This window comes from Oncorhynchus keta, chromosome 6 (genome assembly GCF_023373465.1).
Source record: "Oncorhynchus keta strain PuntledgeMale-10-30-2019 chromosome 6, Oket_V2, whole genome shotgun sequence".
Classification (NCBI taxonomy): domain Eukaryota; kingdom Metazoa; phylum Chordata; class Actinopteri; order Salmoniformes; family Salmonidae; genus Oncorhynchus; species Oncorhynchus keta.
Genome location: NC_068426.1, coordinates 31,846,812 through 31,866,344, shown reverse-complemented (window position 1 = coordinate 31,866,344; position 19,533 = coordinate 31,846,812). Strand labels below are relative to the sequence as shown.

Sequence of the window (19,533 nt, the reverse complement as noted above, 5' to 3'; positions counted from 1 at the left end):
TTCCTTTGCTTCCTACAGACTACGCCCTCATAGTAAGTCATTACAAGGATTAAAGCTGGAGCGACCCAGTGGGTGTTAAGAGTATCTCTCCTCTCTATAAGCCATGGAGCTCACAATAGGCTCTAACGATCTTTAATAGTGCAATCACTGTATGTGCAATTAAACCGAAGCAACCTCTTACATTATGAATTTCCCAGTTCTCTTTTTCTTCTTCTATCATTTGCCTTAATTGTCCTTTAAATCAAACAAATATCATTAATAATGAATCTTTGATGAACCAAGTGGTTATGGTTGTAGTTCGAACTCATTGATAAAGAAGGCTGCTACTAGCTCCTGATTACTTGTGCTCATGGGCATGTATCCTGCCTGGTATAGCTTTGAATCTATGAGCAACTTCTCCCTAGTCTGAGTGCCAGTCTGTTTGTGCTTTCTTGACAACTCAGACTGGCCCAAACAGCCTGGCACTTAGGCTCACCTCTCCCATGAGTGAATGTCACTGTTTGAAACATATCGTCTCTATGTGAACATGCGAACTGTCATCATGCTTTACTGTGACACACCGCCACCTGCTGTTAAATGCTGTCATTGTGTGTGTGTGTGTGTGTGTGTGTGTGTGTGTGTGTGTGTGTGTGTGTGTGTGTGTGTGTGTGTGTGTGTGTGTGTGTGTGTGTGTGTGTGTGTGTGTGTGTGTGTGTGTGTGTGTGTGTGTATGGAGGGGGGGTACAGGGAGAACAGAGAGTGGGGTGTTATCATCCATCCTCTGTCCTCCTGTTTTCCTGCAGTGGGTGTCTCGACTCACCTCTCTCTCTCTGTCTCTCCTTCTCTCACTTTGCTCGCTCTCATTCGCCGTCCTGTGCAGTCTAGACTTGTGAGTTGGCTTCCTTGTCATCACCTCAAGTCATTTTAAAACCCAACTCTTATTTTGTCATTCATCCCTGAAACCTGACGTTGAACTTCACCAGACGAGAGAAGAGTTAACTAGAGCCATATGTTATATCGGGAGATAGTCCTGAGAATGACTGGTTATTGTCTTGGAATAGCGTCTCGCTGAGGTATTGCAGACCTAGTTTTTTCCATTGTAATCAGAATAAACTGTGGGAGCGTCCAAACGAACCAGCATCTGCAAAGAGCCTCAGACCTGTTGCACCTCACATATCTGATCTGCCGTTTTTCACAAATGATGATGGGTCTATGCATTTGCTGTTCAGTTTGTGAAAGCTCTGGTTATCACCTTGGTCAAGACGAACATCTTCGAATCCAATGACCGCAGCAATCTACCATATACAAAGCATCCAAGACTTCTACCTTCCCCTTTCCAGGTTTTGAAACACCCAATTATTCTCCTCATATGGTGAAGTTTGGCTAAGGAACTGCTTTTTCTTCTCAATATCCATGTCAACAACTAACGACATGCTGTGCATGCAGTACCAGGAGGAACCGCAATGGACAATTGCTATGTGTTATTCTGCTGTTGTCTGACTTTTATCTGTTCTCTTTCTCTCCTGCTCCTCCTGCCGTTTCTCTCGCCTCTCTTCTACCCATGAAGCTTTCTCTCAAGCTGGTAAGCATGACCGTAACACTGCATGACCGTAGTGGCGTGAACCGCATTCTGAGCGTCGTGTGCACGTCCACCTAGCACCACGACGTGGTTGAGAATTCTTGTGTGGCCGCTGTTTGTTAGCGCTTGGTTCCTGTCGTCCGTTGTCTTTAATTCGAGTCATTTTGTTGTGACATGAGGATGGATTTTGCCGATGCAGACCCCGTGTTGTTGTCTCCTAATTTTTGTTTTTGTGTGTATTATTATTGTTTGTTGTGTCTCTCCCCACTGTGCCTGTGTGCTCTGTGCAGATCACACTCAATTCCCACGTCCGGAATCTTATTGAGGTGATCAGAATTACAGTTCATGTTTTGTTTGTCCGTCAGACCTGGGTTTTCGAATACTATTTGAAATCGTTGAAGTCGTTTTCTTTTAGTTTCATCGCAACAGACAAGCTCAGTCAAGTATTTGAAAGGATTTCAAATAGTATTTGAACTTAGGTCTGTCCGTCTGTCTGTCTGCTAGTTCCATCCCCTTTGATTTGTCCTCATACTCGTTAGATGCAAAGATGGATGATTCCAATAGATGCATCATAATCATGGCTCAAAGATATAGGGTAGATACTGTAAAATCAAAGATGTGATACATGCTGATTTTGATAAATAGTCATTAGCAGTGTTCTTAGTATGCACTTTGCAAGCCTCTAAAGATTATGTTTTTCAGCCTTCGCTGCCAAGCTCAGAGTGGTTCTGATGTAGAAATTAATGGCCCAAAAAGAGCTAAACTAAAATGTCCAGACGATGCCGAGCCTTCCAGGAATACCAAGTATTTTCCACTGAAATGCAGAACAGATGGGAACAAATGAAATTGAGCTTTTTTTTTGTCTCAGTCAGGTAGAAACTCAGAGATCCTATTACATTACTGGAGGGGCTATGTCATAAACCCTCAACGTTCCGGAATGGGGTGACATCCATATTGGTCAGAGAGAAATAATCAAAACCAGTCTTATGAATGAATGGCAGTAGAGGCATAATCCTGGAAAATAAAAGTAAGGCATATATCAGTAATTGTGTAGTAGAGTTATTGTCAACCTAAAATATTGTCATATAATTATAAATACAGTTTATACAGGTTTTATACCAATTGTATGTATAAAATATATGTAAACAGGCCATAAATACCTGAATTTTGGTTTTCAATATCAATACCTGATTTCAGCCAGTGTACTGTATTGGCTGTGGGTTGACCACATTGTTTGAATGGAATGTTGGCATATTGGCTGTTTAATTTGGAAACATTTATGGCATCATTCCTCTCAAAGATCAATTCTGTAAATGCATTATTTTTCACAATATCCTGTCACAGCACTGGCAAACCATGGTTGACCAACTCCCTGACCAAAATGGCAGATGTTTTGTCCCATCATTAGAAGGGTCATGTCCATTCTAATATTATAATTCCTTATTCTATGTAGAAACGAACCTCTTCCCCAGGCTCAATTGCTGCAGAGAGAGAGAGAGAGTTGGTGGTGGAGGAGATTAGGTAGAATCTTATTTCAAATTCCATCTATGGCAGTCTTCAAGTCCTCTGCATCAGACTTCTACATTGGAGCCCTGTGGGAATTTTGATTTGATAAATCATAAACTACAGAATCCACTGCCTCGAAATAATTGCGGTAAATTTCCTTAGTCAACCCCAATAACATAAGCCACGTGATGATCATTAGTTACTTATTACATTACTTTGTGTGTAGTAGTAATTATTGAGTGGTCAACATTGACAAATGCATGTTAAACAAATCCTTTGGCAAGAGATTAGAAAGGATCGAGATCAGTTGACCAGTGGTTAAATGTAATCAAGTAGATATGCAAATGTATATCTGAGTGTGAAATGTATGTTGAACAGGTAAGTTTCTGGGTAAAGATACACAACATGACCAAAAGTATGTGGACACCTACTTGTCGAACACCTCATTCCAAAGTCAATGGCGTTAATATGGAGTTGGTCAGCCCCCCCCCCCTTGCTGCTATAACAGCCTCCACTCTTCTGGGAGGGCTTCCCACTAGATGTTGGAACGTTGCTGCGGGGGACTTGCTTCCATTCAGCCACAAGAGCATTCGTGAGGCCGGGCACTTATTTTTGGCGATTAGGCCTGGCTCGCAGTCGGTGTTCCAATTCATCCCAAAGGTGTTCGATGGGGTTGAGGTCAAGGCTCTGTGCAGGCCAGTCAAGTTCTTCCACACCGATCTTGACAAACCATTGCTATATGGAGCTTGCTTTGTGCACAGGGGCATTCCCCAAACTTTTGCCACAAAGTTGGAAGCACAGAATCATCTGGAATGTCATTGTATGCTGTAGCATTAAGATTTGCCTTCACTGGAACCAAGGGGCCTAGCCCGAACCATGAAAAACAGCCCCAGATCATTATTCCTCCTCACCAACCTTTACACTTTGCACTATGCATTGGGGCAGGTAGCATTCTCCTGGCATCCGCCAAACCCAGATGGTGAAGCATGATTCATCACTCCAGAGAACGTGTTTCCACTGCTCCAGAGTCCAATGGCGGCTAGCTTTACCACTATAGCTGACGCTTGGCATTAGGTTTGTGTACGGCTGCAACAGTTCTTGTGCTGACATTGCCTCCAGAGGCAGTTTGGAACTCAGGAATGAGTGTTGCAACCGAGGACAGACGATTTTATGTGCTACGCGCTTCAGCACTCGGCGGTCCCGTTCTGTGGGCTTGTGTGGCCTACCACTTCGCAGCTGAGCCGGTGTTGCTCCTTGACGTTTCCACTTCACAATAACAGAACTTACAGATGACTGGGGCAGCTCTAGCAGGGCAGACATTTGATGAACTGACTTGTTGGAAAGGTGGCATCCGATGACGGTGCCACATTGACAGTCACTGAAGTCTTCAGTAAGGCCATTCTACTGCCAATGTTTCTCTATGGCGATTGCATGGCTGTGTGCTCGGTTTTATACACCTGTCAGCAACGGGTGTGGCTGCAATAACCGAATCCACTAATTTGAAGGGGTATCCACATAATTTTGTATATATTGTGTCTCACCTGTATAGCACCTTGTCTCATGAAAGAATTATCGCCTGTGTGGAGTATTTTGTTTTTACATCAATCAACAGCAAGCAGGCTGTTCTTTATTCTAGTGATCAACCATTTGTATAAATCATGTAAGTATGAATTTGAGCATGAACCAGATAATGTTGCATGTTTTCTGGTTGGTAAGTGTTGCACGCAGTGCAGCTAGATGAGGTAAGGAAAGTCATCGCCATGGTAGCCTGGCCTGCTGCTGTGTTTATATTGGCTTTCTCACCAGTAAACCCCAGTGACCTCTGACCCTTGACGAAGTAGGACGTTGACTTTTGTCCCTTTATGATACAAGTATTGTTGTCTGAGCCTTAACATATCCAGTCCAAGCACATGATCAGATAAATACCATGAATACTATGGCTAGTCAAAGAAGCCAATCTGAAAGCAATATATAAATGTGAGGAAAGCAACAATGAATCCCATTTGAATTGCTAACAATACAATGACAATTAATGTATAATTATCCATTGTATTGTAAGTCGCTCTGGATAAGAGCGTCTGCTAAATGACTTAAATGTAAATGTAAATGCTGTACAGTGATTTGTGACACAATAATTACCTGTGTATGTAAGAAATATGACCAAATAGTACCACCAAGTGGTGTATCTATGAACTGCAGTATATAGTGGAGCAGGCCCAATTGAACACAGAAAACAGAGAGAATGACTCATCATCAAAGATGAGTCATCAGAGATGATCGATATTTATTCTATCCAGGAAGCTCCTTCATTAGGAAATGCGATCCTCTGCCCTTAAATGGCCCCACAGTTTCCATTTCAGATACACTACCTCCTTTTACGCTTCTCTCTTGGCAGTTATGGTGATACTGAAATATGAACACCGAAAATGTGATTTGACAGGATATGAAGTAATGTGATGCATCCTAAAATCTTTTCAGGCTTGGGACTGAATAGGTTAAAGGTGCTTGAATGGCTCACAAGTACACAGAGAAACCCCCTAAGGATTCTGAAGGATTCTAAGCACCTGAATGATTCTGGTGTTACATAGAGATACTGAACATCTGAGAGGGGTGTTAGAATATGTTATACTGTATATTCATCCGTTTAGAGACACGATGTAGAATGCTCCTGAAACTCACTTTGTCCACAACTTTTCTTCCTCTCTTCCACTATCTCGCTCTCTTTTTCATTTTTGTATTTATCTCTCTCCATAAGGGCTCTGGACCAGAGGACTTCAGCCACCTGCCCCCAGAGCAGAGAAGAAAGAAGCTTCAGTCCAAGATAGATGACTTAAACAAGGACATCCAGAAAGAGATGGACCAGAAGTAAGTGTGTGTGTGTGTGTGTGTGTGTGTGTGTGTGTGTGTGTGTGTGTGTGTGTGTGTGTGTGTGTGTGTGTGTGTGTGTGTGTGTGTGTGTGTGTGTGTGTGTGTGTGTGTGCAACATAAGCCTCAGCCATATTTGTATGGAAATTATGTCCTAACTCCTCCATAAAAGCTCCCCCAAGTCTTTACTGTCAGTCAGACTTTTTATGGACCAAACTTTGGCCAGTAAAACTTTGGGACAGATATTAATACTCAGGGGTAGATTTAGGGGAAATGTGGTTGTCTTGATCAGCTTTATCTATTTGTCGGAGTATTCATGTGTCACTCTCTCTTCCTCTGTCCATCAGAGATGCCCTAACTAAGATGAAGGGGGTGTATGAGAAGAACCCTCAGATGGGTGACCCTGCCAGTGTGGACCCCCGCCTAGTAGAGTTGGCAATGAACATCGAGAAACTGCAGTCCGAGGTGCAGAAATTCGAGGTGAGTCATGAGTAACCCTCTCGAACTATCCCAGATAGGAATGTACTGTATTTCTAGATGCTGGAGGTACTCAGTGTTGTTAGTAGCATAGTTCTCTTGTTTGGCTTTGCTAAGGCAGTACCTCATTAGATCAAATAGTAAAGTGCTCCAGAGTCCTGACTTCTCCTCTTCCTTATTTGGAAATGATGCACTGCCTTGGCGGCCTCTATTTGTTCTGGCTTGGTGTAATAGAGAAAGGAGCCTTAGTAAGAAGGCTATATCTGACTCTGGACTGCACTGCACTAGCAAATCTCATCTCACAATCCTAACGTAAGCGTGTGTGTGTGCGGTGTGTACCAGGGATGGCTAGCTGAGGTGGAGGGGAGGTTACCATCGAAGAGCGATCCTCCCAGGAGACAGAGTGGTCTGTACGAGACACAGAACAGCAACAGCAGCACGGTTGCCAACAACTGTGCACAGGACAGAGAGAGGTACAGTAAACACACACACACACACACCATTACTCAACACTTTGTAGTTTGTTACTGTAATGTTGTGTTGTGAGGTTGCTATAGTTACTGTGTGTGTGTGTGTTGGTCCTTGAGCAGCCCGGATGGCAGTTACACAGAGGAGCAGAGTTCAGAGACTCAGGTCAAGGTGGCCATAGCCAACACTCCAGAGTTTGATGATGAGTTTGACGATGGGGATGAGGAGACGCTGCCCACTATCGGCACCTGTAAAGCCATCTACCAATTTGAAGGTAATACACCTTTAACAGGTAATACACCAATCAGAGACAACAACACGGGTAATGTGGGCGTGAACATCTATTTGACTATTTGAGAGATATGCAACAATAACACCCTTCCACCTTGTTTTGACACTTTACTGCCTTTCTCTCTCTCCCCCCCTCCTTCTCACTTTCTCTCTTTCTTATTCCACCTATTTTCCACCTCCTCCCCTCCACTAGGTCATAATGAGGGGACTATATCAGTGACAGAGGGAGAGCTGTTGTATGTGATAGAGGAGGATAAAGGTGATGGCTGGACACGCGTCCGCAGAAACGAAGAGGAGGAAGGCTACGTGCCCACGTCTTATGTCGAGGTCCTTTTGGAAACAAACGCCAAAGGTGCTATGACGTACATTTAACTGAAGGGATTTTCTTTTGTGGCCGAGGGCATTTTTTTTTTGGTTCGTTTTCAGGGGGCTCGGGGAGTCGAGTACACTCCTCCCACTCTCTTCCACTCTGAATGATGGACCAACCAGAGGTCTCCATGTGCTTCTGTCATGATTACCATGTAGCTGAGACCGGTCCCATGCACTGTGGTGTTGTATGTGATGGGAATCTCAATGCATTTGGGAGACAGGATAGTTTTAAAAGAGGTATTGGCTGTTTTTGGTGTAGGGCGAAGTTATCCCTAGACACTGATCTTGGGTCGTTTTTTTTACATTTCCCACAATAATGGTTAAGATCATGATTGGGGGTGGGGAAGCTGATCCTAGATCTGTACCAAGGGGGAAACTTGACCCCGGAGCGTTCTTTTCCCACTGGTTCTGAGAGAATTCTCTCCTCGTTACCTCTTGTTTGCCAGGAGAACTTTCTGTCGTTACTTCCAGTCAACTCGATGGGAATCAGGGCCGGTTGTACGGACGATATCAATGAGTGCTGTTGTCTTTTTTGTTCTTGACATGCTTGCAGTCATTTTCCCCCCAAAATCTTCTTATCACCTGACAAAGGTGTATTTTATCATATACAAACTGGCCTCAAAGGTAGACTAGAGTTGTGGTCAGGATGAAAACCAAAAGGCAAAATGTAAGTGTGTGTGTGTTTGACTACAAATGTTGATGGTCTTAACCACCGAATCATATTCCCACAGAGGCCAGTAATCGAGGTGATATTTGGAGAGAACAAAATATTATAATACACTTTTTTTTAGGTTAAACCACGGGACCGTGTGTGTGGGGAAAAAACTGCTTGCTGTCCCCAGTAGTAAAGCATGCTAGATTGTACAATGTAGAAATATGCAAATTATTATTTGATTCTGCTGTAAAAAAAAAAACACAAAAAAACATATGCAATCATATTTTTTTTGTACTGTGACAAATGAATGTACCGAATCACAATGCTTCACCCCCATACATAGGACTGCATTCTGTAGCTCAGGAGGCTATTATAGCGCTCAGTGAATATCAACTCCTCTATCCTGGATTGTCTCACTCCTCTACTGACTGTTAAAGATGCACGAATGTCACAGACTAAAAGGTCAAAGGAAGGGGCTATTTTTTTAATCTTCTGGGCCTTTACTTTCCAGAATGGTTGTAGAGGAATTCAGGATTGAGAATGAGCTGTACCATTATTCTCTCCCTCATTCTCGGTGAGAACATTGTGAGAACAGAATTTTTTTGTTGTGGCTGATTGTAACATCGGTGCTTGGTTGCCAGATCATGCATGGGTTTTGATTAGCACCTCGGTGCAGATGAGTCCATTTGAGAAGCATGGTCTGTGCTACAGTATGGTGTTGAAACTGTTTCATGCCACTAAAACATCCAGCCATTTCCATTTTAAAGATTACTGAAGTGTGCAAACGTAGGGCCAAAAGGCATGCTGGAAGAGACTCCAACTTTGTTGTCAAATCTCAAAAAGCTCAACAAATATGCTTCCGCAACTCTTTCTCCTATACCGGTGAAAGTAATCCCGTCTCTGACAGTGCTATTAACACAACCATTTCATCACCCTGCTAAAATGGTGGTCCAAATGAAATGTTATGGTGGTCGTCATTTTCTCCCCCCTTTTTTTTACGTAACATGTTTTGGTGCATGTTACAAGCTTAAGTGTCTCTTTTTCGTTTTTGTGAATGATAGATTCACACCAGACTTAACATTTAGAAACATTATCATAGAAAATATGACTTTTAAGGTACAGCAACTGATATTAACGCCAGAGAACAGTATTATTTCCTTTCAAAGGCAATTGCAAAGAATAGTTCTTCTTCCACCTCATTTAGTATGTGAACTATATTTTCTTTCTCTGAGATCTCTCTCTCTAACGTGTTCTTTTTTTTTTCTTCATTTTTTGTTTGTTTGTTGTTTTTTTTCTTTCAAATTACAGATTCCTAAAAGTGTGAGAGGCTGGCTCAGAAATGGCAGGGCAAGCAGCCTCGGAGACAGAGCAACCACATTCACGTTCCTTTTATTGTCATAGAGTCAGAAAGAGAGAGAGAGAGACATAACCGAGACAAAAACGGGAGATCGATAATGATGCATCTCAATTTCCAACCCGATACATATGTAGAGTTCTCTTCTTTTGCAACAGTTTCTGACCAGAAGCAACAATAATAAGCATCACAATTTTGCACCCGTAAATCTTTTAATAGTCCATTACACATTTATAATTTTGCTTCCGTTGTCGCTGCAAAGCTTTGCTTCTCAATGTACTAACTCAGCTTCCGCAACGCGGCGTTATCATGGCGGCTGTTAGCTCTCTCGCCTCAAATCCCAACCCGCTCCCATGCCACCCCTCCCCAAACCCCTTCCTCAAGCACGGCAGGGTGTGGTCAGAGACAAGACCAGCTCCCCCTCATGGAAGGGGGGAAGAAGCAACACAATCTCCCCCCACAAACCCGCTTGCTTACACCCCACCCATACCATCTCACCTGACCAGACCATCAGACAGGAAGGCTGGAGAGGAAGCCAAACCGTGTCCCTCCAGTCCACCCTTGCATTCAAACCAATCAGGTGGATACAGTTGCCGTATCTCTCTCTCTCACTCATTGACTCAGAGCCATCATCATAGAAGGAACCGTCCAGATTCAGCATCACTTGGAGAGCCGTGGAGTACCCATGGAAACAACGCAGTCATTCCACTCTCTCAGACCGCAGCTCCATATTTTGCAGGTTTCAAATGGACTAAAACATGGACCGATTGGTCATCTTACTGTATGTGTGTATGAAAAAGCTTCATTTATGGTGTTTGTCAGTATCATGTGCATCCTCCATACATGACTGGGGAGGGGACAGGACTAGGAGCTCCAGGACCGAGAGGGGTTGGGGTGGGAAAGGGGACAGGTTCACTTTACTTCATCTCACCTGCACTCTCTCCCTACCATACTATCATGTGTTGTTACTGGCATCCACTCAAAGTGGTGGAAAAAGTATCCAATTGTAATACTTGAGTAAAAGTAAAGATACCTTAATAGAAAATTACTAAATTAAAAGTTAAAGTCACCCAGTAAAATATTACTTGAGTAAAAGTATATAAGCATTTGGTTTTAAATATACTTAAGTATCTAAAGTAAATGTCATTGCTAAAATATACTTACGTATCAAAATTAAAAGTACAAAGGATTTCACATTCTGTATATTAAGCAAACTAGGAGGCACTATTTTCTTGTTTTTTAAATTAACAGATAGCCAGGGGCACACTCCAACACTCAGGCAACACTCAAACAAATATCAAACGAAACATTCTTGTTTAATGAGTCCGCCAGATCAGAAGCAGTAAGGATAACCAGGGATGGTCTCTTGATAAGTGAGTGAATTGCAACATTTTACTGTCCTGCTAAGTATTCAAAATGTAACGAGTACTTTTGGGTGTCAGGTAAAATGTATGGAGTAAAAAGTACACTATTTTCTTTAGGACTGTAGTGAAGTAAAATTTGTCCCAAAAAAATGAATAGTAATCCCAAAAAAGGACTTAAGTAGTACTTAATAAAAATATTTTTACTTTGAAGTACTATACACCACTGATCTTGTCTGCTCCTCTCTCTGGCCACACTCCTCCCCTCCTCAAACCCCTCCACCGCAGGTGGCAGATGCTGGTCATTGGCTGCGTTGATGGCCATGTCACAGCTTACGATGGGGCTTCTCTCGGGCAGTGCGTGCAGTATGCATGCATGCCCTGCCTCCTCTTTGACATGCCACCCCGACAGCTCGGCTCCGGGGGGTTGCCCATGCCGCTTTTTATTTCAGTTAACTCACATTGCCTGTTACACTTCTTAACCTGTTTGTCACCTTTTGGGTTCTGTGCCTGGGGATCCTCTACTAGCGCTTCCGTATTTTGTTTTGTTGTTGTTTGACTGTTCCTCGTCTCTGAAAGCATGTTCACCTACCTGTGTTTTTTTTAACAGTGAGTGTGTGCTCTCCCTCACAGTAACCCCCTCCTGCTCAAAATCTCAGCTAAGAAAGTTTTGGATTCCCAAAACTTCTGTTTCTGAATGATTTCATGCATACAGTACATGGTTATAAAATGTAATTTGTCAATTTGTTATACTGTATGTAATGTTGTTTGCTGACATTGTACATGTTTGAGAAGTGTGTCGAAGGCAAGTGGTCGTTAGCTTCCACTAGCCTCATCCTGTGGATACATACTGTGCTGTGTAACCTCTCCACTGTATATCCTACCCAACAGACAGAATGTCCCCGGAAGAAAACTTGAGGATTAGTTAAATGTCTCATGTAATTTGCATGGTCCACTTACTACTGTATATGGAAGTATTGTAATACAGTGATCCACACACACACTTTCTTTCCCACAAAGTTGTGTGCGACTGAATATGAGACGAGACAGACTTCATTTTGGGCCTTAACTATAGTTTAATCCATAGACATAGATAGACATCGCATCATTGTATCTGTCCCATTATGGCATCTGTGAGGGCATGGGCAGCCCATTGAGGCCATCTTCATTTTGAAGTAGTCAATTTTCTTCTACCATGAGTTGGCAAACAAACTGATAGGGTGCATATTGCCAGCTGGAGTGTGTATGAACAGGTTTAAACAGGTTTAAAGCCAAGGTTGGCAATTTACTGCCACCTGCAGTTCAGGAATGTTTGCTCATGCGTATACTTCATTGGCTGATCCCTCCTGGTGACCTGGATAGAATTATGTGATCCTTCCTTAACCCATAGGAAGTACTTACTTCAAAATGGTAAAAGTCCTCAATGGCACTGCCCATGATAAAATGGGCTTTTAGGCACTAAAGTCCTCCATCTCTCTCTATGGATTTATCCTACCACTTAGTGTAAAGACAGATGTCATTCTATTATCTGTGGTATGTTGAATAGGTCAAGACGTCTCTTGTTTTCTTTTTTATAAAGGTTTGGGGGGGGGGTATTTTGTACGTGGCAGTCAAGGTAGATTACCCATAACATCTACAGAGATGATGATGTCCACTGTTTTCCTCTCTCAAAGGCACATACATTTTTTATTTTGTTCATTTTATTTATCATTATTTTTTACCAATTTTGGGTCGATGAGATTGTAGCTTTTTATTTTGTAGCTAGTTGTTTCTTTAGCTGGAAAACTGTTGCACCTGAACTACAAACCACCTATAATGATGAAACCAGTTGTTTGATCTGCCTGAAGTCACTGCAGACGAAGTAATGAATAACAAATATTTGTTTTGTCTAATGAAGCCGTTAGTGATGGCACCCTATTCCCTATTTCGTGCACTACTTTGACCAGGCTCAAGAGTGTCTTGAAACTTTTCTTTATTACAATATTACTACTCAAGCAACATTTCAAAGGGCAGCAACTGAAATTGTATCAATGCAAACCGTGTATATTATCATTAGAACAACAAACGAACAGTGATCCATCATCATTTGGAGTCCCCGTTACTTGTCATAATATAAAAGCAGCGCAAATCTATAAGTTATTTGGCCGAGAATCAGGTCAGGTCTCCTTTTGCTATTCCCATCCGTCCATCTCTTATTTTGATTATTGTGGATGTTGATTTGGCAGTTGTTTTGTTTGTGAGAAGTGAAAAGTGAAAAGGCAAAACTGATTCCCATGCAGACCGTCAGAAGGTGCATATCTGTAGTGCGCCGACAGACAGAGCCACTCAGAAGCGAGCCAGTATAGAGGGGAATCTGCTTATCTCCTCTCCTGCTAATACTGGACTCGGATCATCCTAGACCTTCAGCCTGGCCCCAGTGCACCTGTACAGAAGAAATGGCTTGTTGGAATTAGAGAGAATATATATATAAATATATAAATAAATATTGATTCAACTAAGACAAAAAAAAAAGGAAATAAACAGTCTATTTTTAAGGTTTTAACGATTAAAAGGACCTACCGTTACTTTTTTTTCTCTCTCGCTTTGCTAAGACTTTGTTTTATTGTTTTTGTTTTGTAAAGTCTGCCAAATGGTGTGTTTCGCACTTTTGTGTTGTTTGTGTTCCATTTGGTATATGCTTGCATTTCGGAGCACTGAATACTTTGTATTGTGTTAACTGTGCCAATTAAATACATGTTGAAAATAACTGGTCTTCGCTGTGGTCCGGAGAACAACACTGCCACATTGTGCAAGGACAATTTGAGGGGGGAAATTCCATTATCCATCATTTGTGGAACTTCTGATGCTCTCCAAGTCTAAGACTGGCGTTCGTTCTGCTGTCAAATAGCCCCACAAATGCTCCTCTTTCCATCATGTTTGGAAATGCTGATGGTCCCTGACTGTCTACCTTTTGTTTCAGCGATTATTAGCAGGCTAATGTTGACACTTTGTCATTTCTGCCCAGTTTAGTAGTTTAGTCATTCAAGTCAGTTTTTTCCAAGAACAAACAACCTGGGTTAGAGGTTAAAATGGAATAAACTTGACTAGAACTGAATACAATTGTGACAATACCAGGTGAATCACCTGAGAATGGGGAGGGTGTTCGCTTACCTCAGCGAGGTCCAGTATAACCACAGGTTGCACAAGTCCACGATCCACCGCAGACGACTGATTAAACTCAAGTCACACACTGTCCACTGGGGGAGAACCGGGAAGGTGGGAAAGGCGAGGAACGTGTTGGTCAGAAGAAAAGTAAAACTATTGACAGTGAAATCGTCAGATGACTGGCGTATTACTTGCCTGGTATCATCACCTGTCGTAGTGAAACCATCTCAGAAAAAAACAGAACCCTACCAGTGAGAAAGATTAGATAACCAATACATGCAGTATAAAGACTTGCGTACAATCAAATTTATTTATAAAGCCCTTTTACATCAGTTGTCGGGCACACTTTAAAATACTTGCGTATCAGTGAAGATAAACATTAGAGAAAGAGGAGAAAGAGGAGATGACAACAATGCCGTTACACAAATGGAGCATCCATACACCTACTACATGAAGTAGCAGCAGTTCAGAGTGAGAATAAAACAAGACTACAAGTAAGAAACCGATAGAGAGTTGAAGGAGTCGCTGTTCAGGCCTCTGACTGTACCTCCACCTGCCAGCGGTCTAAGCACAGGCCCCAGTCTCTCCAGGGTGAAGTAGGGATGGTTGGACAACTTTGGGTTGGAGAGGCTCTGTCTTGGGGCTTGCCTAAACAGCAGACTGTTTTCATGGTTACTCCATGGATTTTCTGTCTGACTGAAGTCGCACTAAAAAAGACAGTCTCTACAAGACAGAATGTGGAATAAAATGGTATTTAAACTTACTTTACCGGTTGTACATGCTGCTGGTCCTTTTGGCAGTAGGAGTTGGAGATATCCACTGGAAAGTGTTGCTAGGTTCTGTCGCTTGTATTTTCATTCTCTTGGCCCATTGAACATGACGCGCAATATGTAAACAATAGTAGAATGTAACCGAATGTAGTATGAGTATATGATATGAGATATTTGAGGTGATACACGTGTCTGTTATGATGAGTTGTAGTGTCGTCCAATAATCAGTATTGCGGCATTCTAGACCTCAGCTGAATCTGGTAATGGCTGTTGAACAAGTTGAGGAGACTAAATTACTTGTTACCTTAGATTGTAAACTGTCATGGTCAAAACATAAAGATTCAATGGTTGTAAAGATTTAGGAGAGGTCTGTCTGTAATAAAGAGATGCTCTGCTTTTTTGACACCACACTCCAAAAAGCAAGTCCTCCAGGCTCTAGTTTTGTCTTCTCTTGATTATTGTTCAGCTGTGTGGTTGAGAGCTGCAAGGAAAGACCTAGTTAAGCTGCAGCTGGCCCAGAACAAAGCGGAACGTCTTTCTCTTCATTGTAGTCAGAGGGCTTTTATACAGTTGAAGTCGGAAGTTTACATACACCTTAGCCAAATACATTTCACTCAGTTTTTCACAATTACTGACATTTAATCCTAGTAAGAATTCCCTGTTTTAGGTCAGTTAGAATCACCACTTTATTTTAAGAACGTGAAATGTCAGAATAATAGTAGCGAGACTGATTTATTTCATCTTTTATTTCTTTCATCACATTCCCAGTGGGTCAGAAGTTTACATACACTCAATTAGTATTCGGTAGCATTGCCAATAACTTGGGTCAAACGTTTCTATAGGTTTGAAGTCAGGGCTTTGTGATGGCCACTCCAATACCTTGACTTTGTTGTCCTTATTAAGCCATTTTGCTACAACTTTGGAAGTATGCATGGGGTCATTGTCCATTTGGAAGACCCATTTGCGACCAAGCTTTAACTTCCTGACTGATGTCTTGAGATGTTGCTTCAATACATCCACATACTTTTCCCCCCTCATGATGCCATCTATTTTGTGAAGTGCACCAGTCCCTCCTGCAGCAAAGCACCCCCCACAACATGATGCTGCCACCCCCGTGCTTCACGGTTGGGATGGTGTTCTTCAGCTTGCAAGCCTCCCTCTTTTTCCTGCAAACATAATGATGGTCATTATGGCCAAACAGTTCTATTTTTGTTTCATCAGACCAGAGGATATTTCTCCAAAAAGTACAATCTTTGTCCACATGTGCAGTTGCAAACCGTAGTCTGGCTTTTTATGACGGTTTTGGAGCAGCGGCTTCTTCCCTGCTGAGCGGCCTTTCAGGTTACGTCGATGTAGGACTCGTTTTACTGTGGATATGTATACCTTTGTACCTGTTTTCTCCAGCATCTTCACAAGGTCCTTTGCTGTTGTTCTGGTATTGATTTGCACTTTTTGCACCAAAGCACGTTCATCTCTTGGAGATAGATAGAGCGTGTCTCCTTCCTGAGCGGTATAACGGCTGCGTGGTCCCATGGTGTTTATACTTGCTTACTATTGTTTGTACAGATGAACATGGTACCATCAGGCATTTGGAAATTGCTCCCAAAGATGAACCAGACTTGTGGATGTCTAAAAAAAAAAAATCAGAGGTCTTGTCTGATATATTTTGATTTTCCCATGATGTCAAGCAAAGAGGCACTGAGATTGAAGGTAGGCCTTGAAACACATCCACAAGGACACCTCCAATTGACTCAAATGATGTCAAATAGCCTATCAGAAGCTTCTAAAGCCATGACATAATTTTCTGGAATTTTCCAAGCGGTTTAAAGGCACAGTCAACTTCTTACCCACTGGAATTGTGATAAGTGAAATAATCTGTCTGTAAACATTTGTTGGAAAAATTACTTGTGTCATGCACAAAGTAGACGTTCTAACTGACTTTTTAAAACTATAGTTTGTTAACAAGAAATTTGTGGAGTGGTTGAAAAATGAGTTATAATGACTTCAACCTTAGTGTATGTAAACTTCCGACTTCAACTGTAAATACTATGTCTCTCTTGGCTAAGAGTTGAAGAGCGGCTGACTGCATCATTTCTTATTTATAAGAAACATTAATGTGTTGAAAATCCCAAATTGTTTACACACTTACCCCACCAGACATGCCACCAGGGCCACCAGTCTTTTCACAGTCCCTAAATCCAGAATAAATGCAAGAAAGCGTACAGTTTTATATCGAGCCATTATTGCATGGAACTCCATTCCATCTCATATTTCTCAAATAAACAGCAAACCTGGTTTAAACAAAAGATAAAGCAACACCTCTCCCCTATTTGACCTAGATAGTTTCTGTATGTATTTATATGTGTGCCTTAAAAAATGTATGCAGTTCTGTCCTTGTCTATTAATGTTATTTCTGTATTATGTAATGTTTCATGTTTTGTGTGGACCACAGGAAGAGTAGCTGCTGCTTTTGCTACAGCTAATGAGGATCCTAATAAAATACAAAATGTACAAAAAAATACCAGTTAGTTGAATATTACATTTTTACAATCGAGGTATAGACATAATTACCTCATATACCAACGTCTCATATGTAACGCTTCATACAATACACATCATTGCTATCAGCTGACAGAGGCTGGAGGGGAGAAAACCGCAGCGAACTACTACCAAACAACATTGTTAGTCTTCGAAACAAGGGCGAAAGTAGGTAGACAACGAACAAATCAGACACCTAGTTGTTTCATAGCGTATCGTTTTGTTTTAAAACGATCTGGCTCCAATTCGAAAATATTTAGTTGACTTCCGGGATTGAAAAACGTGGTATCTATAACTCAATGTCATTGGCCCACACTAAAAATATGTAAATAAAATACACTGCATTCTGGGAAGGTTATATTAAATCAACGAATAAAACGTATATAACCACTGATTTGGATGTTAGAAAATATTACACGTATGGGGACATAATACGTTTTACTGTTATTGTATATTTACCCAAAATGTCAGATTCAATTTTACCAACCGTGAACGAGAAGTTGATATGCTAGCAGTGGATTATATGCCGATGATTTCCACATACGTTGTTGTGTTGTATGAAAGGAGAGAAGGTTAGCACTCCCCTTGACAAGGATGGAAGAGGCCCTAGTGGCCTTCAACACACATATGGTTAAGGCATTGCCACTTACTTCGTGGCATCTTCAACCAAGTTTTTAATTGATACCTTGTAATTAATTTAATTCTCACAGAAATATGTACTCCACACACACACACAAAGACATGATAAGAATTATGAATCATTATGCTTACTGGGACTGTTATTTCATTGGCTGCTTTTTGGTTTGAAGAATTAACCATTTGCATTAATATTCACAAAATGAAGTTGCTACTCATGCCCCAAAACATAAGAAAACACATAACAGCACGTAACACTGTACTGCAGATGAGAATGCTTCTTAATTACATACTGAAATCTTTGTGTAGGTTTTTTCAATTTATTTATCCGTTATTTTACCAGGTAAGTTGACTGAGAACACATTCTCATTTGCAGCGACCTGGGGAATAGTTACAGGGGATGAATAAGGCAATTGTAAACTGGGGATTATTAGGTGACCGTGATGGTTTGATGGCCAGATTGGGAATTTAGCCAGGATACCGGGGTTAACACCCCTACTCTTACAATAAGTGCCATGGGATCTTTAATGACAGAGAGTAAGGACACCCGTTTAACGTACCATCCAAAAGACTGCACCCTACAAAGGGCAGTGTTCCCAATCACTGGCCTGGGGAATTGGGATATTTTTTAGACCAGAGGAAAGAGTGCCTCCTACTGGCCCTCCAACACCACTTCCAGCAGCATCTGGTCTCCCATCCAGGAATTGACCAGTACCAACCCTGCTTAGCTTCAGAAGCAAGCCAGCAGTGGTATGCAGGGTGGAAGTCAGGGTGGTTTGCTCCTGGCCAATGACCAGAAGAGACCAGAAGAGGGCAGTCATGTTCTACCAAAGACAGAACAAGATAAATTCCTGCCTCAAACCATATCCCCCATAAAGGTATGCCTGGCCAGTGGGTGAAGTGTCTGTAATAAAGATTGCTAAAATATTTGTCTCTGTCTCTGTGTAAGACATCAGGGCCCTCTGCCCAGACCACAGACCACAGCAGGACACCTCGGTGTGTGTGTGTGTGTCTGTGGCTCCTGCGTCAGGCAGGCAGACTGGTGAGATAGGTATTGCAGCAGTGTATGACTGGGTTTCTCTACTGCTCTAGCTCTATCTAATATGTGCACCCTGCTGAAACCAGTATCAAACCTTTGTCATCAATGACTTTGATACGATTTTGATGTTGTAGCCAGCAGGCCTGGAGTCGGGTAGTAGCCTGGACTGAACTGAGAGAGTTCCGGGCTACTGAGATATTAAAGTCTGTGCCAGTATAGAGGTGAACAAGTTCTTTAGGCTTTGTTATATTAGGTTTTTGTCATGTTCAATTTCAGCTCTAGAGGGAAGACGTGAGGGGCCCGTAACTCTAACACCCTGCACCGCAGAGCTCAACCGTGTTGTGTGTCATCAGTTCCAGTCCCTCCTCAGTAATTCTCGATCATGGGAGCCCTTTTTCACAGCCAAGACTGTTTGCATGATTTCCATTGAAATGAGTATGTGAGCACTTCATGAGAACCGAATGAAAGGAAACGCAGTCAAAACACAGACAGCATCGGTGAA

At 42.0% G+C, this 19,533-nt stretch overlaps 1 protein-coding gene, 1 long non-coding RNA gene and 1 other non-coding gene across 3 annotated transcripts in view; 2 read left to right on the top strand and 1 right to left on the bottom strand.

Moving 5' to 3' along the window:
• Window positions 1-13,650, top strand: part of LOC118385565 (formin-binding protein 1-like) — an 88,449-nt gene extending 74,799 nt beyond the window's left edge. The window contains 7 exon segments of the mRNA XM_052521316.1: window positions 1,547-1,561; window positions 5,820-5,929; window positions 6,277-6,409; window positions 6,749-6,879; window positions 6,997-7,148; window positions 7,359-7,517; window positions 9,498-13,650. Of these exon segments, the coding sequence (XP_052377276.1) occupies window positions 1,547-1,561; window positions 5,820-5,929; window positions 6,277-6,409; window positions 6,749-6,879; window positions 6,997-7,148; window positions 7,359-7,517; window positions 9,498-9,505 (708 nt within the window). The 3' untranslated portion in view covers window positions 9,506-13,650.
• Window positions 12,860-17,617, bottom strand: LOC118385397 (uncharacterized). The gene is made up of 5 exons (XR_008139365.1): window positions 17,390-17,617; window positions 16,968-17,010; window positions 14,813-15,299; window positions 14,055-14,708; window positions 12,860-13,326 (listed from the first exon to the last, which is right to left on the bottom strand). It is a non-coding gene; the product is annotated as an uncharacterized LOC118385397 (long non-coding RNA).
• Window positions 17,618-17,906: 289 nt separating this feature from the next.
• Window positions 17,907-18,034, top strand: LOC118385762 (U6atac minor spliceosomal RNA). Its single transcript, XR_004826106.1, has one exon. It is a non-coding gene; the product is annotated as a U6atac minor spliceosomal RNA (small nuclear RNA).
• Window positions 18,035-19,533: the final 1,499 nt, after the last annotated feature.